Below are 12,764 nucleotides of genomic sequence, written 5' to 3'. Positions count from 1 at the left end.
TGACTACTTTTATGCATACTTTTGTATTCTGATAGGATGTGTAGTAGTAGTGCTCAGCCATGTGCAACTCTTTGCGACTGTGGGCTATAGTCCACCGGGCTCCTCTGTCCATGGAATTTTCCAGGCAGGAATACTGGAGTGGGTTGTCATTTCCTACTCCAGGGGATCTTCCCAAAGCGGAAATCAAACGCACATCTCTTGTGTCTCCTGCATTGGCAGGCGGTTTCTTTACCACTAGTTCCACCTGGAAAGCCCTGATAGGATACCCCTATTTTTTATCTCTTTTTAAATATATTGTTAGCTGCTACAAATTATCAATGCCTAGATCCATTCATTCGTTAGGATTGCAAAATGGTGCCATTCTTGTTCTTTGTGTATTAGCTGAAATCATTTTGTGAGGAAAAACCCCCAAATCTACTATTTGGTTACCTAATGGCATAGTTTGTATAGGAAAGGCAGGATAAATGCTTGATTTGTTGGCTTTGTTTTCCAGTTGATGAGTTTGGTTACTAGTGTTCTCCAACAGTGGTTAATTTTGTTGAGTATCGGTCTGAATGCATGGATTTTAACCTATTTGTGCTTTAATTAATTATAGTTATTATTCTGATTGGTCCACACGTTGTTCCAGTGAAAACTTGTTCAGGTTGACTTCTTACTCGTTTTGATGTACCTGCTTACAGTGGATTTTAAAATATCTTCCTCTCACCCAGTCAGATTTCTAAAATAGTGTCTGTGCTATATTTATATTGAAACACATCTGCTAAAATATCTTAGTGGAAACTTACAAGTTTGATGTCTACCTGGTATATTTAAGTGCCTCTCTTTATTCCAAAACATCTCTTTTTCATTGTCTGTAGACCAGACTATCAAAAATTCTCATGATTAAAAAGGAGCATATCAAGAAATTAAGGGAAATGAACACAGAAGCAGAAAAACTGGTAAGGATTTTTTTTTTTGTTTACTTGTCTCATTTTCAAATGGTGGGGGCTTCTATATTTAAGGGTTGAAAATATTTTATGAAAGAAAACCTAGAGATAACTGTTATTTTAAAATCCTGATTTACTCTCACTATGTTTTATTATACTGAACACATGCTTAATTAGCAATACAGTACAGTTCATTACTCTAGACCTCCTTATGTCATTGAATAGGATTAATGGATATATATTAGATTCTTAGACAGTTGACATGAGTGTAGAATTCCTAGCATTGGTGCTTCTAACTAAGGAAATCATATTAGCAGAGGTTATTCAAATGGCTCAGAATAAATAAATCAGGAAATATGTAGGCTGGTATCTTTAGGTTATCTTGACAAAGCTTATATCCTATTTTATCAATCTAATGAGTATAAAATATGAGAGTCAATTCATAGGAGAGAATTATCAGAATTTTTTAAGATGTAGAAAATATTCACTAAGAAAGTTTTTTAATCATACTGAAAGTCATAGTTATGATTTTATAGGATGGTAAATAGTTTTTATCTCAAATACCATCTCCAACTGATTAGAAATGATTGCTAGAAAATATGAAAGAAAAGGAGAGCTCAGTGACTAGACTTGGAGACAAAGGGCTTTAGCTAATTACCAGTGTCTGTCATGAGTACAAGAATAGGGAGTTGTCAATACTAATCACCTCTTGCATGGAATGGTGTGAGAGGTAGGTGTGAATAAACAGCTGGACAAGTAGATACAGAACTGAATGAGGAATAGTCTTCTTGTAGGCGTTTTTTTAAATCTGAACATGACTTTTAATTGTCCAATTCAAACCTATCATTTTTATGGAATTGAAAACTGAAGACCAAAGATGTTAAGGGATTTTGACCTAAGATTTTGCTGCTATTTAGTAGTACAGATACCAAAACAGGCTTCTTGGTCCCAGTTTAACTCATGTAGGCATGTTATAAAATTAATATTGTCAGATACTCAGACTATCAAAGATCGAAAAAAATTAGGCATAACATATTGCTGTTGTATATCCTAAACTTAATAATATTAATGTGCTTGCTTCTTTGCTACTAGACTCTCATTCTTATCTTGGTTTGCATTAGTTCTACTTCTGCCCTTTATTCTATGGTTTTTCAATGTTCCCCCGCTGCATTTCCTCTGATCATATCATCTTTTCCATCTTGAAAAAAGTGTTTAAGTTCCTCAGTTGTGCCCAGCTCTTTGTGACCCCATGAACTGTAGCTCACCAGGCTCCTCTGTTCGTAGAATTCTATAGGCAAGAATACTGGGGTGGGTTGCCATTCCCTTCTCCAGGAGATCTTCCCAACCCAGGAATCGAACCTGGGTCTCCTGCATTACAGGAAGATTCTTTACTGTCTGAGCCACTAGGGAAGCCATTTCATCTTCATGCATAATCAAATTATTTTACTTTCATACCACTAGCTAGGACTTTTCCCTGTAGCTGGGTTTCACACCTTAAAGTATTAGATTTGACTCAGCCGAATTAATGTTACCTACTTTTAAATAAAGGCCTATTTTGATGTCGGCCTGGCTTCTTAGCATATGGGAACTCTACAGAAATCTAATTTTCTTGATAGACTTTATAATTTTATTTATGATTAGAAATCATTTCTATTATAAAAATTCAAATATTGTGAAACTAGTATATGGTATCAGAGAAGGCAGTGGCACCCCACTCCAGTACTCTTGCCTGGAAAATCTCGTGGACGGAGGAGCCTAGTAGGCTGCAGTCCATGGGGTCGAAAAGAGTCAGACACGACTGAGCGACTTGACTTTAACTTTTCACTTTTATGCATTGGAGAAGGAAATGGCAACCCACTCCAGTGTTCTTGCCTGGAGAATTCTATGAACAGAGGAGCCTGGTGGGCTGCTGTCTATGGGGTCGCACACAGTCGGACACGACTGAAGTGACTTAGCAGCAGCAGCAGTGTATGGTGCAAATATGTTTTTATGCTTAGCACAGGGATTTCTTCTTCCATGCATTTACTTGCATATTTTGTTTTGTTTTTCGAAGTATGGTTGATTTATGGTATTGTCTTAGTTTCAGGTATAGAGCATACTGATTTAGGGCTTTTGTCAGATTTATATTCCATGATAGGTTGTTATAAGATACTGGGTGTAATTCCCAGTGCTATTCAGTATTTTCTTGTTGTCTATCTATTTTGTATGTAATAGTTTATATCTGTTAATCCTATCCCCCTAATTTATCCCTCCCTATTTTCCGCTCCTTTGGTAACCACTAGTTTGTTTTCTGTATCTGTGGGTCTATTTCTTTCTGCATACACATTTATTTGCATTGCTTTTTAGATTCCACATATAAGTGATATCATGCAGTATTTTCCTTCCTCTGTCTGACTTATTTCACTAAGCATAACACTCTCTAGGTCTGTCCACATTGCTGCTAATGGTTTTATTTCATTCTTTTTTATGACTAAGTAATACGTGTGTGTGTGTGTGTGTGTGTGTGTGTGTGTCTGTGTGTCTGTGTCTTCATAAACCAATCTGTTGCTGGGCACTTGGGTTGTTTCCATTGTCTTGGCTATTTTAAATTGTGCTGCTATGAATATTGGGGTGCATGTATCCTTTTGAATCAGTGTTTTCATTTTTTCCGGATATATACCCAGAAGTGAAATTGCTGGATCCTATATATTTTTAGCTTTTTGAGGAACCTCCATACTGTTCTCAGTAGTGACTATACCAGTTTACATTACCAGCCGTGTACAAGGGTTCCCTTTTCTCCACATCCTGACATTTGTTTTCTGTAGACTTTTTGATTATAGCCATTTTGACTGGTGTAATGTGATACCTAATTGTGGTTTTCATTTGCATTTCACTAATAATTGCTGATGTTGAGCATCTTTTCATGTGCCTATTAGCCATCTGCATGTCCTTTTTGGAGAATTGTCTATTCAAGTTTTTTGCCCATTTTTGGATTGAATTGTTTGTTTGGTTTCTTAGAGTTGTATGAGCTATTTATGTATTTTGGATATGAACGCTTGTCAGCCTCATCATTTGCAAATATTTCCTTCCATTTCACAGTTGTTTTCTTTTGTTGATAGTTTCCTTAGCTATGTAAAAGTTTTAAGTTTAATTAGGCCCCATTTGTTTATTTTTGCTTTTATTTATTTTGCCTTAGGAGACTGATCCAAGAAAATATTGCTGCCAATTTCTGTCAGAGTATTCTGCTTCTGTCCTATGAGTGTTATGGTTTCAGGGCTTACATTTAGGTCTTTAAACCATTTTGATTTGGTTTGGTTTGGTTTTTGTATAGAAAGTGGCAGGGTCAAAATGTATCAGCATTTTAAAGATTTAATTGTACGCCTAACTTAAGATGGTAGGCTGGACATGTGTTTTCTTCTTATCCCTTATAATTTCCACATAAAATAAGTACGAAAAAAAAGTAAATAGAATATATGGAAACAGATTGTTTAACAATGTATGAAAGGGGTTTTTTTTTTGTTTGTTTGTTTTTTTACATTTTCTAACGTGTTGGATGAAATTAAAACCTTGGCTAAAAGAGGCTGCATGTTGGAACCCTGAAGAGACTCCAGGCCAAGAGTTGCAAATATAATAGAGGAATGCAGAAGTGAGATGCTGTACTTTAAAAGGAATTGATTTAATTTCTGTTTCCACATTTCCAATCTTCATCCGAGTGACAGAATGTAAATGTGGCTTTTACCCAAGTTAAAAGGAGAGAAAGAAACTGACACTCCTGTAAAGAATTTGAACATACTGCTTGGGAAAAGTTAATGTGCTTCTGCTTTTGGTAATGGTAGGCTAGATAATTTGGATTAGTCTTCCTAATCCAAGTAGTTAAGAACAGCTACTTCCTCTGGAATAAAATGTAAAAACAAGCCAACGACACTGAAGCATTAATAAGATATTTAAGAATTTTAGGGATAGGATCTAGGAAAAGAATTAAACTCAGAAGGAGGATTCTGTGTTAGGATTCCTTTTTCCTTAGGGCCTTATGCAAATTTCAGAAAAGATGGCTGAGAAACCAAGTGATGTTCTCAGAGGGCTTACAAGAGCGGGGAGGACAAAAATTAGAGTCCAGAGAACCAGCAAGGGTTGAGAGAAATTGGCAAATTCCTTCCATGTTCTGGATTGGACCCCAAAAAGGCTACATTGGCCCAGCTTCAGATTATTTTATCTCTGAAATTGAACTAGGTTGATTATGGAGTTTCCCAGGTGGTACTAGTGGTAAAGAATTCTCTTGCCAACGCAGGAGCCGTAAGAGATGCGGGTTTGATCCCTGGGTGGGGAAGATCCCCTAGAGGAGGGCATGGCAACCCACTCCAGTATTCTTGCCTGGAGAATCCCATGGACAGAGGAGCCTGGCAGGCTACTGTCCACTGGGTCTCAAAGAGTCAGAACCAAGTAAAGCAACTTAACACACACAGGCCCCAAGCAGCCATCCAGAAGTAAGTAGTCCTCTTAGAGGAATATAATATCATACTAGGCCTGAAATTATTTCTATAGTTAGTAACATAACATATCTAATACTCAATTTTAAATCCCAGAAACAGTAGGAGACATGATAACACTAACAAAAAACACAAGAAAATATGAACAGAGGGCAGATTAAGGAGAATGTTATTTTTAGACATAGATTTTGAATGCTTATTTTGTTTAACGAGATGAGACAAAACATAGTTTTAGAAGAGAACTAGAAACAACAACAAAAATGACCTAACGAAAACTCAGGAAATAAACTACAGTAATCAAAATTTGGAATTCAGTTGGTAGATATAACACGGCAAATTAAGAACAGCTGAAGAGAGAGCTAGTATTTGAGAACAGATCAGAATAAAATGTCCAGAATTAAGGATGGAAAGATGGATAGAAAGTACAGAAGAGAGGAATAAGAAATAAGGGATATAGTGAGGAGTCTAACATGTCTGATAGGGTAGCAGGAGAAGAGAAAGAAAAATGAGACAAAAAGAGAGAGAATTTTTGAGAGATAATAACAGAGTTTTTCAGAACTCTCAAAATTCAACAGGCTACAAATTCAAGACCCCCATAAATCATAAGGTAAATTAAAAGCTAATGACTCTAAAACATATCATAGTAAAATCACTGAAAGCTAAACACAAAGTGAGAGGTATTTAAAGTACCCAGAGTAGGATGGAGATGGGGAAGTACTTTCAAAAAAAGTAACAGTTTGTTTGACAGCTCACTTCTCCACAGAAAACACAGAGGACATAAGAGAATGGAATGACATCTTTATAGGGCTGAAACAAAATTACTGCCAACCTAGATTTCTATATCCAGTGAAAATTTCGTAAGGATAAAGTTAATACAAGGACATTTGCAGCCAAGTTATAGAATTTGTTACCAGAATACCTGTAAGTAAAGGAAATAATACAGGTTTTGTTCAAGCGGGGGCGGGGGGTGGGGCTTGTTTAAGGCACTTAAAGTTTCAAAAAGGAATGAAAAACAACAAAAAGAATGAATATGTACATTAGTCTAAGTGTCACCGTATAAAATAATAAAATTGTATCTTGCGGCATTTAAAATATAAAGGTTTAAAAATAGAGTCCAACATTTGTTTGTTGGTTAGGGTAAGGAGTGTGTATTCCACATAGATTTTGAAAAATGAAGAATGTACATTTTATTCTCTAAGGTACCTATTCAGATAATGGTTAAAGATTAATAACTACCAAGCTTATCAGGGGGAGCTGCCTGAGGGAATGGAACAATTAAGTGTTCATTCAGTCCAAGAGAAGGCAACAAAGGAAAGGAAAAAATGACACCAAACAAGTGGGACACATAGAAGGAAAATAGTAAGATGGTAGATTTAAATCTAAACATTTTGATAAATAGCATTGAGTATAAGTGGACTAAATTTCTTAAATAAAAAACACAGATTGCCAGACTGGATGAAAAATAAAACCCAGTTCCTACCGTACAATTCAGCAGTTCCACTCCTGGGTATGTATTTGAAGAAAACAGAAACACTAATTCAAAAAGATACATGCATTTCAATGTTCATATCAGCATTATTTACAGTAGCCAAGATACAGAAGCAACTTAAGTGTCCATCAACAGATGAATGGATAAAGAAGATATAATCTGTATATATGTGTGTACATGTATATACGCACATGCATGCGTACACACTCACACACACACAGTGGGGTATTACTCATCCATAAAAACAGAAATGCTGCTGTTTGCAGTAACATGGATCTACCTAGAGGGTATTGTGCTTAGTGAAAGAAGTTAGAGAAAGATGAATACTACTCTGTGTTATTACTTAAATGTGGAATCTAGAAAATAAACATGGATATAACAAAACAGAAACAGACTCACAGATATAAAGAACTTGTGGTTACCAGTGGGAAAAAGGTAAGGGGATGAGCAAGATGGAGGTAAGGGATTTAGAGTTACAAAAAACTACTATGTATAAAACAAATAAGCAACAAAGATACTACACAAAGAAATTCTTTGTACTACACAAGGAAATTTAGCCATTATTTTGTAATAACTTTAAATGAAGTATAATCTATTAAAAAATTCTGAATCTGGAGAAGGAAATGGTAACCCACTCCAGTACTCTTGCTCGGAGAATCCCATGGAGGGAGGAGCCTGGTAGGCTACAGTCCATGGGGTCGCAAAGAGTCGGACACGACTGAGCGACTTCACTTCACTTAACACTTAACTTAAAAAAAAAAAAAAAAATACTGAATCACTGTGTTGTATACCTGAAACTAATATATCAGTTTAAATAGTTGTAAATCAACTACAACTTTTAAAAAAATCCAACTGTTTGATTCTTGAAAGAGACACATTTAATATAAGAGAATCCAGGGTAAAATTGTTAATGTATGAAACGATAAACACTACAATTGTTTATTTATTTATTTGTGGCTATGCTGGGTCTTTGTTGCTTTGCGGACTTTTCTCTAGTTGTGGTGCATGGGCTTCTCATTGCAGTGCCTTCTCTTGTTGCAGAGCAGGGCTCTAGGGTAGATGGGCTCAGTAGCTGTGGCACATGGGCCTAGTTGCTCAGTGGCAGGGATCATCCCAGATTAGGGGTCAGATCCACCACTGAGCCACCAGGGAAACCCCAGCAATACAAATTTTAAAATAACAACAGAAAAGCATGTAACTGTATTAGTATCTGATAATTAAATGTAGGGCAACAGATATTACTGGTATTACTGGATATAGAGAGATATGCTTTCTAATGAAGAAAAGTTTAATTCACCGTATCTTACTGGATATAAAGAGGTGTGATTCTTAATGATGAAAGGTATAATTTCAAAATAATAACTCGAAATTTATATGTACTTAATAACATAGCATCCAAATATATAAAGCAAAAATTGGCAAAACTCAAAGGAAAAATACAAATCCACTGTTGTAGCAACACAGTTTCCATAGCCCTCTTAGGAACTAATAAAACAAATAGTCAAAAATCAGTTAGAGGGCTTCCCTGATGGCTCAGTGGTAAAGGATCCACCTGCCAATGCAGGAGACACGGGTTCAATCCCTAGTCCAGGAAGATCCCACATGCCGTAGAGCAATTAAGCCCGTGCACCACAACTACTGAGCCTCTGCTCTAGAGCCCAGGAGCTACACCTACTGAAGCCTGCATGCCCTAGAGCCCATGTTCTGTAGCAAGAGAAGCCACCACAATGAGAGACCCATGCACTGCACTTCTCTTTTACCACTAGAGAAAAAGCCTGTGTAGCATTGAAGACCCAGAGCAGTCAAAACTAAATTAGCTAATTAATTAATTTTTTTAATCAAAATTTATACTTGAAAAACACAGTTAACAAGTGATTTCATTAGCATGTGGAGACAGTTACACCTGCCAACTGTAGGATACCTATTTTCAAGCCTGCGTGGAATATTTACAAAAATTAATTGTACACAGGTCTTAGATCAGATTTCAACAAATTGCAAAATGATTAAAATTCTCCAAAGTAAGTTTTCTGACCACAGTAGAGATAAATTTAGAAGTTAATAACTAAAGGATCAGTTCAGTTCAGTCACTCAGTTGTGTCTGACTCTTTGCAACCCCATGGACTGCAGCACACCAGGCTTCCCTGTCCATCACCAACTCCCAGAGCTTGCTCAGACTCATGTCCATCGAGTTGGTGATGCCATCAAATCATCTCATCCTCTGTCATCTCCTTCTCCTCCTGCCTTCAGTCTTTCCCAACATCAGGGTCTTTTCGAATGAGTCAGTTCTTAACTAAAAGATACCAAGAATAAAACTCATGCTTGAAAATTAAAGAATACAATGCTAAATAAACCATAAAGCAAAGAATGAGTTATCAGAGACCAGAAAATATTTTTAATTTAGTAGTATTGAAAATTATATACATCAAAATGTTGTTATGCAACCACGCCTATTTTGGAATAAAAGGCATATTTAAATTGAAGATGGACTGAAAAAAATTAGTGAGTTACATCTATCTCAGTAAGTTAGAATAAGAACAACAAATTAAATCCAGAGAGAAAAGTAATGAAATAGAAAACAAATCTAAAATAGAGATGATCAACAGAGTAAAGGTTCAGCCCTTTGAAAGACCTAATAAAGTTGATAATCCTGAAAATGCTAATCAGGAAAGATACAAATTACTGCTGTTAAGAAAGAGGGTGGTCCAGTGGTGGGGAATCAGCCTGCCAAGGCAGGAGACATGAGTTCTGTCCCTGGCCTGTGCGCCACAACTGCAAAGCCTGCACTCTAGAGCCTGAGAGCAGCAACAAGAGAAGCCTGCACAGTGAGAAGCCAGGCACTGCAACACAGAGTAGCCCCAGCTAGGAAAAGCCACATGCAGCAGTGAAGGTCCAGAGCAGCCACAAAAAGAAAGAGAGGGGACATCACTATAAAACCTGCAGACATGAAAAAGGTCTTGAGAGGATACTATGGGATTGAATTTTGTGTGCTTCAAATTCATAAATTGATGCCCTAAGCCACAGTGTAACTGTATTTAGAGATAGGGCCTTTAAGGAGATAATTTAGGTTAAATGAGGCAATAAGGTTAGGGCCCAAATCAGTGAGACTGGTGTCCTTACAAGAAGAGGAAGAGACCCCAAGAGATCTCTCCATGTATGCACAGAAGGAAGGCCATCTGAGGACACATGAGAAGGCAGCTTTCTGCAAGCCAGATAAAGTTCTGAAGTTCTGTTTAGAAACCATCCCTGACAGCACCTTGATCTTGAACTTAACAACCTTCATAACTACAAAAAAAATTTATTGCTATTTTTTAAGCCACCAGTCATGGTATCCTGTTATAGCATGCCAAGCAGACTAATACAGTTTATAAATAGCTTCCTGTAAATATTTTTGAAAATTGAAATGAAGGAGGCAAATTCTTAGAAAAATACTTGTAACACTGATATGGAAAAAAAGTCTGAATAGTCCCATCACTGCCTTATAAATGAATCTATAATGTAAACTTGACCACAAAGAATCTATACCACCAGATGAATTCTTCCATACCAGGGAATTCAACTAAATATTTACCATTACCATCACCTTGCAAAAACTTTTTTTCGAGAATAGGAGAAAAACTAGGAACATTTTCCAATTCCTTTTTGTAATTCTTGAATAAGTTGATATTAAAACCTAACAAAGATATTACAAAAGAGAATAACTGCTAGCCAATATCATTTACGAATATAGGTGAAAGAATCCTAAACAAAGTATTAACAAATGGGAATGTTTAAAAGGTACATCGTGCCAGCCAGTAGATTTATTCCAGGAATGCAAAGGTGGTTTAACATTCAGAAATAAATAAGTGGAGTCTTGAGCCACAGAAGATGATGATGGTCTCCACAGACAGATTACGAAAATAGAATGTAAAACATGTAAGCTAAAATGACCTAACTATCTGGAAGCTCCTCCATTAGGTAGATTTACAAGAAAACTTAATATGAAGAGAGTCATTTCCAATGGGGTGGCAGATTCACAAAACATACTAATGTTAAGCAAAATGTCAGAATTCATATTAGCTTTAAAACATTACTTCAGATTCTTTTCCTGTTTAGGTTGTTGTATAATATTGAGCAGAATTCACTGTGCTATACAATGGATCCTTATTGGTTATCCATTTTAATTATAGCAGTGTATACATGTCAATCCAAAAGAATAGATACATGTATATGTATAACTGAACCTTTCCTTTACACATGAAACTATCACAACCAACTATATATATTGTTAACCAACTATTATTACAATATAAGATAAAAGGTTAAAAAAAAAAAAAAGAACTAGGAAATCTAATGATGTCCAGAGTAAATATGAAACTTCTGCAGGCATTTATATAAGAATAGCAGTTGATTTTAGGGGCTATCCAGCTTGGTTATTATGGTTCAGAAATCTCAAACATTTAATAAAGTTATTCCAGCTGGTAAACATAACACATTCTTTTCATTGGTAATAAAATATTTAAAACATGTATACTCAGTATGTTTTCAGACAACAGGAGGACAATGTGCCACTGTTTTTTTCCTCATATCAAGGACTGTCATTTAAGCATAAACCTGGAATTCAGTTCTATAGGATAAGATCAAGGTATAAAGTATCAGACTGCTTTAGAATAAAACTGTTCCCCAAAGAAGAAAAAGCATAAATCACGTACTTGCCTGGCTAAAGAGTTGAAGTTTAAATTGTTCAGTGTAGCAAGTAAAAGGAATGCTATAGCAAATCCTGTTGCTTTTTGAAGAATTGCTAACTGCTGCTGCTGCTAAGTCGCTTTAGTCGTGTCCGACCCTGTGCAACCCATAGACGGCAGCCCACCAGACTCTGCCATCCCTGGGTTTCTCCAGGCAAGAACACTGCGGTGGGTTGCCATTCCCTTCTCCAGTGCATGAAAGTGAAAAGTGAAAGTGAAGTCGCTCAGTCGTGTCTGACTGCCAGCGATAACTGCTAGTAGTATAAAAAGTATATTCAAGGTTATTTGATCCTTGTACTCATTAAAAACAAATGGTGGAGAGAGATGGATTTCTGTTCACAGTAGGTCCTGTGTATAGCATGTATTGTGCATGGTAATTGTTTGGTCTTTGTTTAATAAACCATACCCTTCAATTTAAGTGGAATCATCAAAAAGGAAATAGTATGGTATGTGACGGCTCAGATGGTAAGGAATCTGCCTGCAATGCAGGAGACCCAGGCTTGATCCCTGGGCCGGGAAGATCCCCTGGAGAAGGGAATGGTAACCCACTCCAATTTTCTTGTCTGGAGAATCCCACAGACAGAGGAGCCTGGTGGGCTACAGTCCCTGGGGTCGCAAAGAGTCCGACATGACTGAGTGACTAACACTTACTTATGTGATTTGAGATTAGTTTTAAAAAGGAAATAAAATGTGAAAATTATCTTCAGAGACTGCCATTTCTATTATACTGATACGAGTACAGTGCCTTATAGAGGTAGTAAAAATCAAATTATATCCATTAATTGTAACGACCTATTATTTATTCTTTTTCATATATCACTTCTGAGTTGAAATTTTGTAGAATATTTCAGGGACAAATACAAATTATTCAATTAGTTTAATTCCTTCTTTACAGAAGGAAGAATCCTAAGTATTATAAGGAGATTTTATTTTAAATAAATAAATATCCAGAACTGTTATTTTTTAATACCTTCAGAGGTATAACAGTTCTTTCATTTTTATGGATTACAGATTTTCTTGGTATGCATTTTTTCCTAATTTTCTGTGATACATCAGGTTAGTGACATTGAACTAATTTAATGTTTATGTTAAACTCAAATGATTTTCTCACTGAGTGATTTTATGGAGAAAAGGAAAGATATACCTATTTGAATGCAGAGTT

At 36.2% G+C, this 12,764-nt stretch overlaps 1 protein-coding gene across 4 annotated transcripts in view; it reads left to right on the top strand.

Annotated features, from left to right (window-relative positions):
• LIN9 (lin-9 DREAM MuvB core complex component) overlaps positions 1-12,764 on the top strand; it is a 90,335-nt gene that overhangs the window by 57,991 nt on the left and 19,580 nt on the right. For 2 of the 4 annotated variants that reach the window (XM_042257149.2, XM_004013634.6), the window contains exon 11: positions 858-938. The exons of the other annotated variants lie outside the window; for them this stretch is intronic. In XM_042257149.2, the coding sequence (XP_042113083.1) occupies positions 858-938 (81 nt within the window). The remainder of the gene's footprint in view (positions 1-857; positions 939-12,764) is intronic. 4 annotated transcript variants of the gene reach the window in all.

The sequence above is a fragment of the Ovis aries genome, chromosome 12 (assembly GCF_016772045.2).
Source record: "Ovis aries strain OAR_USU_Benz2616 breed Rambouillet chromosome 12, ARS-UI_Ramb_v3.0, whole genome shotgun sequence".
NCBI lineage: Eukaryota > Metazoa > Chordata > Mammalia > Artiodactyla > Bovidae > Ovis > Ovis aries.
This window is presented reverse-complemented; position numbering and strand designations above follow the sequence as displayed.